Source organism: Phocoena phocoena, chromosome 2 (assembly GCF_963924675.1).
Source record: "Phocoena phocoena chromosome 2, mPhoPho1.1, whole genome shotgun sequence".
NCBI lineage: Eukaryota > Metazoa > Chordata > Mammalia > Artiodactyla > Phocoenidae > Phocoena > Phocoena phocoena.
This window is the reverse complement of record NC_089220.1, coordinates 132,977,463-132,994,307: the sequence shown is the minus strand read 5'-3', so window position 1 is coordinate 132,994,307 and position 16,845 is coordinate 132,977,463. Positions and strand designations below refer to the sequence as shown.

Genomic DNA, 16,845 nt, shown 5'->3' with positions numbered 1-16,845 from the left:
AGACATGTATGTGTCTTTTAAAATGTGTATTAATTAAATTTAGGTAAAATGAAAAATCCATTCCTTAGTCACACCAGTCACATTTCAGGGGCTCAGTCACATGTGGCTGCTGGCTGCTCTGTGGGCCACTGCAGATACAGGACATGTCCATCATCACAGAAAATTTTATTGGACTGTGTTCTTTCAGAAGTCAAGCTGAAAGAAATATTTCCTGGCGTTAGAAGTAACTCGGCAGTAACAGACAAATTAATTTTCAAAGCAAAGGAAAAGAGAGCACCACCAATCAGATGCTTAGGTTTCTTTCTGTCTAAAAACTCATATTGAATATATTGAGTAGATTGTTGAACCAGGGGGTAGTGTTATCCCTAAGAACTGTGAATTAAAGTCTGTAATCATTTTTTCCCCCTCACACACTGAAGGCAAGTAGCGGGTCTGAGAGTGGGAGCCCAAAAAGAAGAGGCCAGAGGCAGCTGAAAAAACAGTAAGTCTCTCATGGGGGAAATTACTTAACTTGGTAGTTTGGATGGAGCATGTGAGCATTTCTGGGACTGCCTTCCTTGTGTCTGTAGCGCACCCCAGGGCCCAGAGTCCACTTCTGTCTCTTGCTGTCTTGGATTCCTGTTCATCTGAATCTGCTGCAGCAGCAGTGGCATTTGAAGCCCAGGATTCTTAGTTTTTCACATGTAGGTGTTAGGCTACTTTTTGGGGCAAACCCCAGCTATTCCATCTGATTTGCCCAGTTAGCCCAATTATTGTTTTTCTCAAAAATGTGCACAAATATCAAACATAGAGGCATTTGGTATTCTATTGTAGATAAACAAGGAACACATTTAGATTGGCTGTTTTTCCTATTCATTTGTTCTTTGTGTTGGCATGGCAAAGTTATATTGGTTGGATGCCCATTTTAGTATGAAATTTCACATTGTTGTTTCCATGTGGTTTTACTATTGCAGTTCATAAGCCAGAAAATTTTAATTCATGGGCTTAATATGAAATCCCTTTATGATATAGATTATATATTTGTTATTTTAAAACTTAAAAAATTCTACTTATGGTAAAAAAAATTTGACTTTTTTTTTGGGGGGGAGACATAATTAAAAAAACCTTTTTTGGGGGGATGTGTGGATCCCTTTAACAAACTGAATTCTACAGCCTGTCCCCTCAGAAGAATACTCAAAACTCTGCACACAAATTCAGGGGGTTCTCATGGTAAACGATTGTCCTTGGCTCCCACTGAGAGCCCCAGTATATATTCTCTGTTTTAAAGTATTAATGATCCTTAATTTAAGTGTTTGGCCTAAAGCAAAGTAATGTGAGTTTTTAAAATCCATTTCCTCCTCTCCAAAATAGAGTAATACTTATTCTGCTGACCTAACAGGGTTATTAGAAACTATGCTAAGAAAAGTCAAGTAGTATTTAATATTGCCCTGCCCACAGGGCATATGATTTTCATTTGTGTTTTAAATATTTCGTTAGAGTTGGAGAAATGATAACTGTAGGCAAGCCTGTACTTCTTGGCAGCTCAGAAGGCTCTTGTTCCCCAGTCCCAGGGCCTGCTTGGGAGACTCTGTTCTCAGCTTCCCAGGCTAATGGCCTTTCGGGGGCTTTTGGGAAGTCCATGCATGTGCTTTTTCCTCCACCGTCTGGCTACATTCTGCTGGTCTCTTGGCTGGAATCTAAATGGGCTGTACTTGAAAACGTGAACTCCTCGTTTTTTTTCTTTCCTTTTTTTGGCCGTGCTGCATTAATTCCCCAACCAGGGATCGAACCCCTGTCCCCTGCAGTGGAAGTGTGGGGTCTTACCTACTGGACCACTGGGAAGTCCCTGAACTCATCATTTTAATGGCTTTATCTGGGTGTGGAGAACCCTTCCATTTTTTCAGTCCCTGTGTAACACATCGGACTTACTCTTTTGACAGGCTTCTATATTTATTTTCCCTCTCCTATCAATCCTGAGAGCTCTCCAAAGTTGGCAACTCTCAGTGGCCTTCATGGACCATTCTTTCCCTTGAGTAGAACCTTTTCATTCCTTGTGGGGGGTTTGTGTCTTCTGTGATGCTGCTTTTCTACCCCTGGCCACTTCCATAGGAACTTAGCATAAGCTGAGGTTCTCCTCATGTTTGTTTATTTGGGCCCTGGGCTGGCCTCACTTCTTGTCATCCTCTGGGCAGCTGGAGAGTACTAGGGCTTATGGGGACCTCTTCCCTTCTAACATTAATTAGAGGAGGTCCTACAACTGCTAAGGCTCAGGTTGCAAGGCATAGGACTACAGGGGCCTCTGTGATCTGAGCAAGGGTAACAGAACCCAGTGTGTGTGCACATGAATTTCAGAATTGAGAGACTCACTCGAAGGGAGTGGAAATTTGGAAATATTAGCACAGGGAAGTGTTTTTCTGAAACCCTGCCCTGCAGATTGTATCACATATTTTAAAGTTTTTAAAAGGAGCCATTTTAAAACTTTTTTTTGGAATTAATTTCAAACTGTAGCAAAATTGTAAAAATAAGAGTAGTACAAAGAATGCCTGTGTACTTTACCGTTGGTTACCATTTTTGCCCCATTTGCTTTATCATTGTGGGTGCTCTCCTTATATATTGCGCGCATGTTTCAGACTAAGATTCATACATCAAGGTCTCTCACCCCCGAGTTCTAAGTGTGTATTTCCCAAGAATAAGGATGTTTTCTTTCATAAGCACAATACAGTTTTAACGTAAATAGATTTAACATTGCTACGATCCCTTTGTCTAATTTATATTCCCATTTTGTCAGTCAACCCAATAATGTCTTTCATAATATTTTTCCACCCCCAGGACAGGATCCAATCTAGGGTTAAATATATGTTAGTTGTCAGGTTTCATTAATCTAGAGCACTTTCACAGACTTTCTTTGCTTTTATGACATTGACACTTCTGAAGGTACAGTCTTGGAAGGGAGTAACTCTCCTTGAGTCATGTGAACTAGCATTTTAAAAGCTTAGAAGAGGAAAACATTTTTTGAATTAGTTGGCAGTGTTGAAAATTGAGGGATGGTATGTAAGGATCTAGATTTCTAGTTTTTGAGAAAAGCTGTCAGTGCTGCCCCATATAACACTGGTCTTTGTAACCTTTGGAGAAGCCGTGAGTTCTCCATTTGACCCCATTTACGGTCCTTACCTGGCCCCAGTGGGTATTTGAGATTGTAACCCCTGACTTAAAGTCATACAAACAAAATTTTGAGTTTTGCTTCACTCACTCATGCTGTTTTGATCATTGAACCCTTTTTTATGTAGTCGCTATTCATGTTATCCTAATTTGTGAAATGTTGTATGGGATTTCTCCTGACTCGTTACGGTCCCAGTAATGCTTAACCCCACTGTACAATGGTTCCAAAACCCTCTCTCCCAACTGGAATTTAAGAAAGTATTTCAGCTGTAATCATTTGAAGTTATTCTCCTGGGATTATAGTTATTTCTCCCTTTCCACTGCTTTGAATTGGAAGTCTGTCACAGTCCTGTGACAGTGGAAGAGAATCCTTGTTAGCCTCAGATTTCCCCTCTTCACTGGGAATTGGTACTGAAAGGCATTCTCCACGGGAAAATCTACTGAAAATCAGTGAAGTTAAAGCAACTCTTTCCCTCTTTTCCTTACCTGCCTTCTAAAGTGGAGGAGAAAGGAGTTCCCTTCTTTGAGCTCTTAGAGACAGTTAATAGGAAGCCTCAATGGCTCTTGACCAGAGTTTAGGCCCATTTTATTTAAAAATGGCTTTTGTTCCTTCCCTCCTTTACAGTTCAGTTTTGATTTGTGTCCTACCAACCACCTTTTCTTAGTAAAGGAAGAAAACTATACCCAGTTAACTTGCATTCTGACTTTTTCCTATCTATTTATATTGCCTTGAGGCCTCAGTGGCCAAATCTTGGTAGTTTTCTCCCCAGTTCCCAAAATTCTGGCAAAAATTCCACTGATTCCCTTTTAGGGAATCCCATTGATGGCCTCTTAGAGCTGAATCTGGCAATTCAGGTCTCCTTTAATGTATGAAAAATATTTTAATCACGATCTTATATTTTAGACTTCTCTTCATTGCAGCCCGGCATATAATATACAGCTTAGTCAGGGAGTCTCCCTCATAAAATTTGCATTATATGAGAAGCTAGCAAACTAGAAGTGGACATCGGTTGGATGAGCCAGGGTTGGGCAGTAATCTTTTTGTAATTGATTGCCTTTTTCACCCCTTATACAAAATGACTTAGTATTGCTGGTTGTAACTTACTTTTTTTCCCCCCTCTATTCTGGAAAATTAAAATGAAGTTTGAAGTAATCCAGCCAATTTCAAATACACATACATAAAAGTCATTTAGGTCTTTTAGGCCTCTGATTGTTCAGATCCTCCCAGAATGTGTAACCCTGGCTTTAATGTTTGCAGATCCTGTGGTCTTCAGTAGGTTATGGTTGAGAGTAGCAGGGTTGGGGATTTGACATGTACCAAACAGCTTGTTCTCCCTGGTCTTGAGTTTCCCCCTACCTGGGAAGAGGCCTTTGAACCAGACAATTTGCTAATTTTTTGTACATTCTTTTTTTTTTGTGTGTTACGTGAGCCTCTCACTGTTGTGGCCTCTCCCATTGCGGAGCACAGGCTCCGGACGCGCAGGCTCAGCGGCCATGGCTCACAGGCCCAGCCGCTCTGTGGCATGTGGGATCTTCGCGGACCGGAGCATGAACCCGTGTCCCCTGCATCGGCAGGCGGACTCTCAACCACTGCGCCACCAGGGAAGCCCTTTGTACATTCTTATATTGAGAGATTCTAAGTCCTCCTGGTTGTCTGTAAGTCTACAGATCTGCAGTTTAACTGGAAAACTAGACTCAACATCCATTCTCTCAGTGTTTACTGCCAGTTTAGTCTCCTAAAGTTATGGAAGTGGACCTTATTAGCTACCCTGATATAGATTCTCAATTTCTGGCAGAGTTATGTAAATTACAAATAATACTTGACTGTGGATCTTTCTCATCTGATCTGCTTTCCCTTAGGTCTTACGTGCATGTTCTTTCAAGCTTGTTTCCTGTGAAACCACTTCTCTCCAGTTTGACTGTGTGACTTCCTTCTAAAGGGTAAACTGTTCTGGACTTGGCCCAAGGGAGACTGTAGCCTTAGGTGCCAATCTCCCAATTGCTAGAGACATCTTCCTTTTTTCCTTCCTGGTCGTCACCATCTATTCCTTGGATTCCTTGGACATATATATTGTACGAAGCTCTAGGCAAGGAGAATAAAGCAGGTGCCCAGAGTATAGTTTGCTTTAAAGAGAGAGTGAAGGATATTAGGTGACAATAGTAGGCCTTAATATCTTACCAGTCTGCTTCCGAAAGCACCCTACCTGTCTGACAGTCTGATAGGACTCATTCTTTAATTACTTCTTTATTTAACAAAGATGTATCTCCATTTGCCTGCCTTTGTGCTAAGCTCTGGTACAAAGATACCCTGCCCACATGAGTGACCTACTATTAGGTAAATGGTAGTGCCAGTAGAACTTGAGTAATGTACGTAGAAGTGCTCCACTGCCTTTTCGTGGAAGGCTTGAAAAACACTTTTTCCTGTGATGTTTCCACTAATTCAAGTGCAGGGTGGGTCCTGGACCTTTTAGGAAGGTTCTTCCACTATTACTTGGACTTACTCTCCCATGAAGAATATTGATTTGACTTTGCAACTTGGCAAGAGTTGTCTTTAGCATAACCTCATTTTCTATACACAGACCCAGAGACACAATGGTAATTGTTTTGTTTAGAGAGAACCTCAGGTTCTTGCCTATTAAGTTTTTTTTTTTTCCTCTAAATATTTCATGCCCAGTAGCTATTATATATGCTCCTTCCTTCTTCCCTGCAGGTGAGAAATGAGCTGAGTTTATGTGATGTCTTGTTTGGTTTTCAAGTAAACTTCAAAAACTGTTTGGGGATAGTAGGGCACCTATAGGGTATGGCTCTCCCAAGTCTTCTACGATCTTGAGGAGCAAAAGAACACCTACTGTATTTAATAATTATTAAAAACTACTTCATTAGTTGAACAGGTTATTTAGTAGGTAGTAGATTTATCATTGAAAAATAATTTTGGGGATTGTTTTCTCAGTGTATTCTAAAGATGTTAAAATAACTAGTATAGTAGGTCTCAAGTCTCTCAGCATCATCTGAATTTGTTAACATTCAAATTTTTAGGCCTCACATTACACCTACTGAATCAGAAACTGGCTGTGGCCCAAAAATCTCTTTTAATAAGCCCTTGAGGTGGTTCTGATCCATGCTAAAATTTGAGAACCTCTGATCTAGTATATATTATGGCTTCAATCTGGTCAATGATAGTAGTAAATAAAAATAGAATATTAGAGATTTAGCAGGATTTTTTTTTTTTCAGAACAAATGGTTTAAAAAATACAGCCTTAGCTTCCATTTTCATTTATTTTTGATACCAGATATAAAATAGGAATAGATATTACACACCCTAGGAAGGAACACAACCAAAATTTAAATGGAGCTAGAACAAATCTTTTAGCATAATATCTGAAATATACATGTTCTGCCTTTTTGGCTAATCAGATTGTCAGATTTGTCAGATTCTTCAAGCTAAACAATCTTGAAGAATTCTTTTAGAAAAAAAAATTTTGCTTTGCTTTTGATCACAGAGAAAAATGGAAACGGGAGCCCTCAGAAGATGAACAGGAACAAGGCACCAGTGCAGAGAGCGAACCAGAGCAAAAAAAAGTGAAAGCCAGAAGACCTGTCCCCAGAAGGTGCAGTGTTTGCTTGAACATCTCTGCTTCTGGTCGAGCTTAGTTTGTGTTAGATTGAGAAGGACGATGTAGTGCTAGCCCAAAGGCCTTAATTGATGGGGTACAGTGTGTTGTGATTCCGGATTTTGAATGTCTGGTTAACTTCTTGCCAGCCTGCATCATTAGCAAGTAATTCGATTACTGAGCTACTTATATTGATTTTGTGTGTTTGCATGGTATGTAGCTCAGAGTGGATCTTACTGTTCATACTCCAGGCAGACTAGTTATGAGGAGCGAATGTATCTTCCACTGTTAAAAAAAGCTCCCTGTGTATTTGACTAGTGTACAAGTTCTTTTTGGGAGAACTAATTGTTAAGTTTAATTGGCTGGTTCAGAGCATACTTTACTGTTTATCATCCTGTTCTCATAATCTTTATAACATTAAGCAGAGAATCTGTGCAGGGAAGGAAGTAGGTGGAGATGAGAGGAAACTGGTAACTTTTGATCAGACATATGACAGTGAAAGGTACTGGTGGTGGGGAACGGAAGGCAGGAGGCAGAGAGGCCCCAGGAAAATTTACCTCCTTGCAGTATTGCTTAGGATGCTTTTGGCAGATATTGACTTTGGGCCAGATCCCACTCACCACCTATTTTTGTACGGCCTGCGAACTCAATATAGCTTTTATAGGTGAACATTTGTAGTTTGGTGATGGGGAACACTAAATTTGAACCCTAGCGAAGTGAAATGTTATCCCTTCAAAAAGAATTCTGTTCTTCTCGTTAGTAGATGTTATATTACACAAAAAAGTACTCAATGATTATTATTTTATTTTGACTTTCGTCAATAAAATATTTGTTAAAATTTATTTTCTCTTGTTATATAAGTACCTATTTAGTGGCCCTCAACTTTGCCTCTTGTCTGAGAAAGTAAAAGATACTTATCCTCTAGCCATTTACAGCAAACATGTGTCTATCCCTGGCTTAGGACATTGTACTTGACCCCTCACCTCCCACCCCAGCAGGGAAATTCATCAGTGAGTTTTGTCTCCTTTCTTCTCAGTTTCAGTTCTCAGGGCTGGAATCCACTCCAGTTCTGTCTTCTAGATTTTACCCATCATTTATTGAGTCTCTGATCATCTGTCTGTGTAGTGTTGGTTATGGCAGGTATGAGAGAAACAGGTGACTATGATTGTGAGTTTCCGTCTCCCTCTTTCTCCTTTCATCTTTTTACCACTGATGGAGAACTTGGGGATTTCCTTTTGAGAGCTCCTAGTCTGTGGCTCTCAGTCCTGCCTGCAGGGAAGTCAATAGAGGGGCCACCTCCTCAGTTCGTTCCATTGGTCTGTGGCAGGGCACAGTCTCTCAGGTAGCCTTCCTGGTATATTGAATGTACATAGGAGAAAAATATATGTGTAGTTATTTCTTGTCCTTTACTTCCTTTATACAGATTATAGCATTCCATGCATCATCTTCTGCATTTTTCTTTCATTATCTTGGAAATCTTTCCTTATCAATGCACAGAAAACTCCCTTTTTTATGGTTGCATAGTATTCTGTTTATTGAGCTAGTTCCCAGTTGATGAATGTTTAGTTTTTCTAATCTTTTGTTATTGCAAATACCACAGTGAATACCTTACTGTGTCTGTATCAGTCTATATCTGTAAAGTCAATTCCCAGAAATAAAATTGTTATATTTGTAATTTTTTTTTTTAATAAATTAATCTATTTTATTTATTTATTTTTGGCTGCGTTGGGTCTTCGTTGCTATACACAGGCTTTCTCTAGCTGCGGCTAGCGGGGGCCACTCTTCCTTGCCATGTGCATGCCTCTCATTGCGGTGGCTTCTCCTGTTGCGGAGCACGGGCTCGGCACAGGGCTTCAGTAGTTGTGGTTTGCGGGCTCTAGAGTGCAGGCTCAGTAGTTGTGCACGGGCTTAGTTGCTCCACGGCATGTGGGATCTTCCTGGACCAGGGCTCGAGCCTGTGTCCTCTGCATTGGCAGGCGGTTTCCCAACCACTGCGCCACCAGGGAAGCCCTGTAATTTTGATAGATATTTCCAAATTGCCCACCAGAGAGCTGTCATCAGCAGCGTGCTACATGTGTATTTTTATGTCAGGTGATCTTGAGGAATAGTTGAGAACCGTTGCCTCAGAACCCACAGTACAGTTTTCCCTTCGTCCCTGCGGGGAATTGGTTCCAGGACCCTTGTAGATACCGGAATCTGCAGATGCTCAAGTCGCTTCCTTATATAAAGTGCTGTAGTATTTTCGAATAATCTATGCATCTCCTTCTGTACACTTTTAATCATCTGTTGATTACTTATAATACCTGATACAATGTAAATGCTACGTAAATAGCTGCAAATACTCAGCAAATTCAAATTTTACATTTTGAAACTTTGTGGAATTTTTTTTGCAAATACATTTTTGATCCATGGTTGGTTGAATATGCAGATGTGGACCTGCAGATACAGAGGGCTGACTGTATTCCTATAAATGACTGAAGGGTGTTAGCAGTAGAATCACTTTCATGTTTCTAGTGAAGCAGATCTCTAGTGAATTAGAATCTCAGGGAATGGGACCTGGGAATATTCATGTCTAACATTCCCCGGGTTAATTCCTATGTATGAACCCTGCTCTGGGAAATAACAATTATATAGATTTGAAGTAGACAACAGATGATAAAGTAAGGACTCTGCCATTTTTTTTTTTCTCATTTTAGAGCAATGCCCAAACCTCGTGTTAAAAAGCAACCTAAGACGCAGCGTGGAAAGAGGAAAAAGCAAGATTCTTCTGATGATGAGGATGAAGATGATGAAGCTCCCAAAAGGCAGACTCGCCGCAGAGCGGCTAAAAATGTTAGGTAGGTGATGCCCCAGAAGGTTTTCATTAGTGTGAAGGGAAGGTGATAGTGTAGTTGGCTAGAGCTTGGTTCTGATAAGTCCAGGATTAGGCATTTGATAGGTAAAAATAATGACCTGTGTCTTGAGGTTGTATTCGGAAATCTGGTCAGGGTTCTTGCAAAAAGAATGGTTCTGGCCAATAGGAATATGGAAAGAATAGTGATAACTCATTTCAAGCCTTCATTCCTATGAAGAGAGCTGCTTTATTTCAAGTTCATGTTTCGTTGAGGTGGTAGTGATGTTATCTTCATTTCATAACATCCTTTTTTAGGAAGGACATTAGGATTGTATTTTCACTTTTGAATTGATGTTTGAATCAGCCAAATTCTTTTGTTTCAGCTTATATTATTTGGATATAATAATCTTATCAAGCTTACGATACGATATGAAGCATTAATAGAAAATAAAATAAAGGAATAGATATATGCAAACATAAATATTTTACTTTATATGAATCAAAGGGTATTTAATTTCCTTTTAGAGGATATGCAGGTTTCTTTTGGTCTACTTAAAGATGGTGAAGCTGAATCCTGGAGTTATTAATAACCTGTTCAATGTATCCAGTTAATACTTTGAAAGCTAGGACTAGGTTTTGAGTATGTTAATATGTAGCTTAGCACTTTTTCCTCCTACAGCTGTACTGCATCCAGAATTGTGTTTTTCTCTTCTGTAACCCCCAAACCATTTGTTGTTAATATATGGTGGAAGGTTACATTTTAATATTTTATTACCAGGAAGTATGCTCAGTAACTTGAGAATACTTAAATTTCATATTCTTGTTATTGGGAGACAAAATGCAGGGTCGGTACATTCAATCTTAGATGTATTGCTCCGCTTTTATCTAATGGAATACTAGTAATTTTTTTCATTTATCGTGCATTTTCTTTCTTTGTAGTTGTTTCCTTGTTTAGACATAGTAATGACCTCATTAAAAAATGAAAACAGGGCTTCCCTGGTGGCGCAGTGGTTGAGAGTCCGCCTGCCGATGCAGGGGACACGGGTTCGTGCCCCGGTCCGGGAAGATCCCACATGCCGCGGAGCGGCTGGGCCCATAAGCCATGGCCGCTGAGCCTGCGCGCCTGGAGCCTGTGCTCCGCAACGGGAGAGGCCACAACAGTGAGAGGCCCGCGTACAGCAAAAAAAAAAAAAAGAAAACATAGGAGTGTCTTTGTAGTAGTTTTCTATGTCTTGCTTACAGAAATCACTGTAGTCAGTTTCTATTTTGAAATATGAGTTAGCCTTCCTGCAGCTATCTGTGAACATGCATTAATACTTTAAGCAGGAAAAAAAAATGAACTTCGAGCCCGTTTTATTGTGGCTGATCTGCACAACAGCATGTTGCAGCCAAAAGGGTATGGTTCCTCGTCCTAATGATACTATGTATGGTGGTGTTTGAATCTGAAAAGATAGTTTCTCATTTATTCGGCATTATTCCTCATGCAGTTATAAAGAAGACGATGACTTTGAGACTGACTCAGATGACCTCATTGAAATGACTGGAGAAGGAGCTGATGAACAGCAGGATAATAGTGAAACTATTGAAAAGGTCTTAGATTCAAGGCTGGGAAAGAAAGGAGGTATGTGAAGACAGCACTTCATTTTTGCCATAGGTGGCAACAGATGTATGGCAGGGAGTCCAGATGTTTAAACAGGAATAGAATTAAGGATCATCATTGCCTCAGGCACAAGGAACAGCTTACTTTTTGCCAGATTTCTTAATGCCACCTGTGGCCAGGGACCCTTCCCCTTGGCCTTTGCTTTTAGCTCCTTGAGTTACTACTTCTACTCTTTCTGTTTCTGCTTGAATGCTTCACCTTCCTCGTCCATCTCCTTAGCCTGATCCTTGGGTTGCTTCAGGGGCTTCTTGACACCTTTGCGGCCAGACATGACACCTGCTGCCCCTTCCCTGCCATTGGAAGCTAACAAATTACTTTTTATATCTGCTCAGTAAGGCCCAAATTTTATGTATTGAGCTCTGAAGTGATGAATTTCAGTCCATGCCCTTATTTGTTGTGAAATGTGGAAGTTTTTCTGACCCACAGAAAAACTGACCTGAGACTATAGGGCTGTGTCCCATATGTCTTTGAGATTTTAAAATTGAGCTCGTTAAAGATGTTTTAATATCTTAAAAACCAGTGATGCAGCAGAGCTTCTTGATTATTAACATTAAGTAAATCTACCTTTAGTTACTTGTTTTTGAATCTCCTTGTGATAAGTGTCAAACGCGTTAAATACATATTTGGACAGTAGTGAAGAATTTTTTATATCCAAATGGAGATATCTCACAACTCAGTTTTTTAAAGTAACCTTTCCATATAGGAAATATCAAAATAATACATAATTCATTTTTCTTTGTCTTTTTTTTTTTTCATCCAGGCTTACCTGAGGTTAAGAGAGTCAACAGGGAGTTTTGGGTAGTTGAGTAATTGGGGAGATTTTAAATTCTCTTACCTTGTTCTTAATATTCCTGGAGAGAGAGACAGATTTGTTTTCTGAGTTAGTAGGGACCAAAACAAAAGGATATTGCTGTTCCATTTTTATTGGGTTTGGATACAGAGATTTCTTTGATTTCACGAGCAAATTTTGTAATGTTTTAAGTAGTGAAAATTTGGTTTGCATCATGAAAATATTTGAAATTGTTGAGCATGTTCATTCTGTATCGTTTGTGAATTTCTGCTTATTTCGAGTCAAAGGATTTTGGTGCTTCATCCATAAAGAGACTTTTTAGACACTTGTGTATTTGGGAAGCTTTTCAGTGTCTGGTTTAATATACTTTTTAAAATTTAACTGAATCCTTTTTCAGCCACTGGAGCTTCTACTACTGTATATGCAGTTGAAGCTAACGGAGACCCTAGTGGCGACTTTGACCCTGAAAAGGATGAAGGCGAAGTCCAGTACCTCATCAAGTGGAAGGGCTGGTCGTATATCCATAGCACGTGGGAGAGTGAAGAGTCCTTACAGCTGCAGAAAGTGAAGGGCCTAAAAAAACTAGAGAACTTCAAGAAGAAAGAGGATGAAATCAAGCAATGGTACATTATCCATCCTGGATAAAAGAAATACATTTGCACCCTGGAGGAAGGGAAGGTTTTTAACTAGTCCATGGAGAACACAGCTATCTAGAATATCAAATTTTGCCTTTAGCATCTGAATGAACGTGGAGGCATCCACGATTATGTTTTATAAAACTGTGAGCTGAAGATAGTATGTATTTTTGTGTATAGCCACCAAGTCTGTAGAGTTTAATAATAACTAGCTTATGGAGCATTTTTCGGACATGATCTCATTAATCCTCACAGTAATCCTATGAGATTTGTACTGTTGAACAAAATGTTTTTTTGTGGGAAGAGTGAGGTACAGAGCAACTCTGTGAGAGGGCCCAGGATTGGAATTCTGGTAGCCTGAGTCCAAGGCTGACGTACTTAAGCACCTTGTTACTTTCTGTGGTTGTCTTGGGGTAGCTTGGATGTCAGGAGTTAATAATCTAGAACTCTCTGGGTTATGATATACTTAAAACTAATCTTGGTTTTACACAGTTTACAGAAAGGATGTGACAGAGATATTCTGAAACTGTGATAGCCTGTTGTTTGTAGTTTACTTACAGCTTTGAGCATGTTAGGTTGCATCTGAGACATACGTGGGGTCACAGCATACACACAACTAAACTGACAAAAAGAAGCATAAGTTCTCCCCGAAGACATATGTGTCAGTGTCATGTGATGAGGTTTTTTTGTGTTAGGAATAGGGGCAAATGGGTTCCAATTCCTGTTTTATTACTATGCAAAATATGCTGCTTCAGTAAATCACAAATTTTTTTCTTTGAGTCGAAAACAAAAATATGTATCCCTAAGATATGGGTAGTTTGTAAAGAGATTAGAATTTTAAAAATGCTTGAAAGCTCTAGCAGTATTCAATTTCAGGTTGCTGGTGTTGTCGTTTTATAAGTATGAATAACTGGTTTTCTAAAAAAAGCCACATTTAATCACGCCTAAAGCCCATACATATTTGAAAAAAGGCAGGTTTTCTTGTAAATCTGGAAGAGTTTTATTGTCCTTGTCTATTAAGATATATGAATTTATCACATGACTTCATCACCCAAAATAGTTATTTTTAGGTTTCTTTATTAATGGGCCACATCAGAGGGAACAACTGGTGTGTCCTATAAGTCTAAGGTTTTTAGTGTTTTCTATAAGTCTTACGTGTTTTTCTTAAAATCTCTGGCCTAATTATTAGTAAAAGATTATTAAGGGACATATGAAAGTAAAGACTAAGTTTCCTTTCCTGCCTTGACTTTGCATTGACAGATGTATATGGATCCCCCAAATCTAATAAGTATTTTTTTTTTCTGTCTGTCTTCTGTCCAGGTTAGGGAAAGTTTCTCCTGAAGATGTGGAATATTTCAACTGCCAACAAGAGCTGGCCTCAGAGCTGAACAAACAGTATCAGATAGTAGAAAGAGTAATAGGTAAGTACATGGAAACTCATCTAAGCACTGTTTGAGCTTCAGGAATAATAGAACCTTTTCTTTTGGGAGTAATGTATATATATTGAAAAAATGCGGGACTTCGCTGGTGGCACAGTGGTTAAGACTCTGCGCTCCCAGTGCAGGGGGCCCAGGTTCGATCGCTGATCAGGGAACTAGATCCCACATGCATGCCACAAGTAAGGAGCCTGCCTGCTGCAACTAAGATCCAGTGCAACCAAATAAATAAATATTTTTAAAAAATGCATTTTTGTAAGTATACTTTTGGAGAATAGACAGATGCCTAGATTTATTTTGAAGGAAAAGCTAACAGGCTTTGCCAGTAGATTTGGAGATGGGGGGAAAGAAAGAGGTGGCAAGGATGGTGCCAAGGTTCTTGACCTGAGCAAATAGGAGACTAGAGGTACCATTTACTGAAATAGAAAGAATGGAAATCAAGAACTTATTTTGATATTTGTCAGTTTGATATACTTCTCAGTCATCTAAGTGGATAGTATTGTGAAGGCTGTAGCATATATGAGTCGAGTTTAGAACTCAGTCCAGGCTGGAGATTTAAATTCGAGGATATAATCCGTATGTAGATGATATTTAAAGCCTAAGGTTTAATGAGATAATCAAGAATGTGTACGTGGTGCAAGTAGAAGTCAGAGGGCATTCTAGCTTTCGGAAGTCAGGAAGAGAAACCAGCAGAGGAGAGTGAGAAAGGACAGCCAGTGAGACAGGGAGAGAGCCAGGAGAGGGAGGTGTGCTGGGAGCCAGGTGATTCACGCGGCTCGGGCAGGAGGAGGCGCTGCCAGTCAAAGAGGACTGGGACTTGATCCTTCAGCTTGGCAGCAGGCCTGGCCCTGGGGAGATGGACCCATGAGGTTGTGGGGCTACAGGCCTGATGGGGTGGCTTCAGGGGAGAGTGAGGGGACAGTATGAAGAAAGCTCCCCCGGGGAGCCTTGTTGTAAAGGGAGAACTGAGAGATGGGGTAAGTGCTAGATAGGCTGCTTTTTCTTTTCTTTTTTTAAGATGTGAGATAGTAGAGTATATTTGTACTCTTATTCATAGGACCTAAAATGTCACCGTTTTCTTGGTTATGGTGATAACTTACCCAGCTTTCCATTTATTTAGCTGTGAAGACGAGCAAATCTACACTGGGTCAAACAGATTTTCCAGGTAAGCAAGACAACTTATTTATAAATACTGTTTAGCATTTAAGAGCAGTTCATGTTTTGCAGAATATTTACAGCTTTGCCACATGGTGTTTCCTTGGTTATACATAAAACAGAATGTCACTCCTCTCCTTTAATTGACAGTTGCTGATCTGTAAATTTTTATATGTGAAATAGCTCACAGTCGGAAGCCGGCACCTTCCAACGAACCTGAATATCTATGCAAATGGATGGGACTGCCCTATTCAGAGTGCAGCTGGGAAGATGAAGCCTTGATTGGAAAGAAATTCCAGAGCTGCATCGACAGCTTCCATAGTCGGAACAACTCAAAAACCATCCCAACAAGAGAATGCAAGGTGTGGTGACTGCTGGCTTTTGAATTTTCAGGGGAAAGGTGTATTGCTACAAAGGGTTGGCCACATAGATAGATGTTGGGAAGAGAGAATACCACAAAAGTAAGTGATAATTCCTATTTTGAAGTGAAAGACTTCAAATGACTTAACCTTGACATCAAAGGAAAATAATTAAAACAAAAGGAGAGGATGAGTTGTATAATGGCTTTGCTGACTTCTTTAATCTTCTTATTTACACAATTAGATATGTCTTATATGGAGATATTGTAGAGAATACTGGAAAGAATTAAAGCACTTTAAAGAGAAGTGACAGGAAAGGGGAGTGTCTGAATTCTAGGTTATAAACTAAATATATAGGCTCTTTTATTTGCTAGATTGGTTGTACAGTTCCTTTTCTTTCTTTGGAATTCATTCCCTGTGTAAATTGGTATGCTTGGGTCCTCAGTAGTAAATGTTTATGTAAGACATGGCCTCTCTCTCCAAGAGGTTGACATTCAAATTCATGGCACCAAACCTCTATCTGTGAAAAGCAGTTGTAACTGAAGGTCAATGAGTGTGATAAAGACTATTCCAGAAGTAGGAGTCACTGAGCCACAGGGATCATTGAAGCGGTTTTAAAATGAGGAAATTGTGGTGCTTGAAGGGCCCTGTCCTTGAAGACTTGATTGGAGCTGGTTAGACAGACAGAAGGGGGCCCAGGTTATTGGCCTCCCGTGAAAGATATTAAGAGAAAGATGTTCTTATAGTCAGTAGGAGGACCACCGGACCTCAGGGTAGGAAGAGATGGAGGTGATATTGGCGAGTCAAAGTGTGTATGTCTTGAATACCTTGGAGAGTATTTGGATTTTATTCTGTGGGTCTTCATAAGCCTACCCTCCTGAGCAGAGCAGCAGGCAGGAAACAGTATTTCGTTTAGAAAGTTTCATCTAACGGCCATGTGTTGGAGACTAGAGTAAGCAGTTGTTAAAGCCAGAAGGTCCCACCAGGAAGGTGTCGTAGAAGCCCACGGAGGGAGAATTAGTGTGACAGCAGCTGGGGGGTGCTGCTGCTGGGGGGTCGGATGGGAGAAGCACTCTGGGGCAGACGTGGCAGAAGTGGGCAGCCAGAGGCATCTGATTCCATTTACTGCCGGCTGCTCACAAAGGAGAGCTGCAACTAATAATTACCTTATCAAATACGTTATTAGGACGACATTTCTCATAATGGGGCACTATTCCAGAGAGTGCTC

At 40.1% G+C, this 16,845-nt stretch overlaps 1 protein-coding gene across 1 annotated transcript in view; it reads left to right on the top strand.

Moving 5' to 3' along the window:
- The window catches only part of CHD2 (chromodomain helicase DNA binding protein 2), a 123,496-nt gene that overhangs the window by 22,784 nt on the left and 83,867 nt on the right, over positions 1-16,845 (top strand). Inside the window, exons 4-11 of the mRNA XM_065871891.1 lie at positions 420-481; positions 6,639-6,746; positions 9,446-9,586; positions 11,070-11,203; positions 12,430-12,655; positions 13,988-14,088; positions 15,224-15,268; positions 15,442-15,620. Of these exons, the coding sequence (XP_065727963.1) occupies positions 420-481; positions 6,639-6,746; positions 9,446-9,586; positions 11,070-11,203; positions 12,430-12,655; positions 13,988-14,088; positions 15,224-15,268; positions 15,442-15,620 (996 nt within the window). The remainder of the gene's footprint in view (positions 1-419; positions 482-6,638; positions 6,747-9,445; positions 9,587-11,069; positions 11,204-12,429; positions 12,656-13,987; positions 14,089-15,223; positions 15,269-15,441; positions 15,621-16,845) is intronic.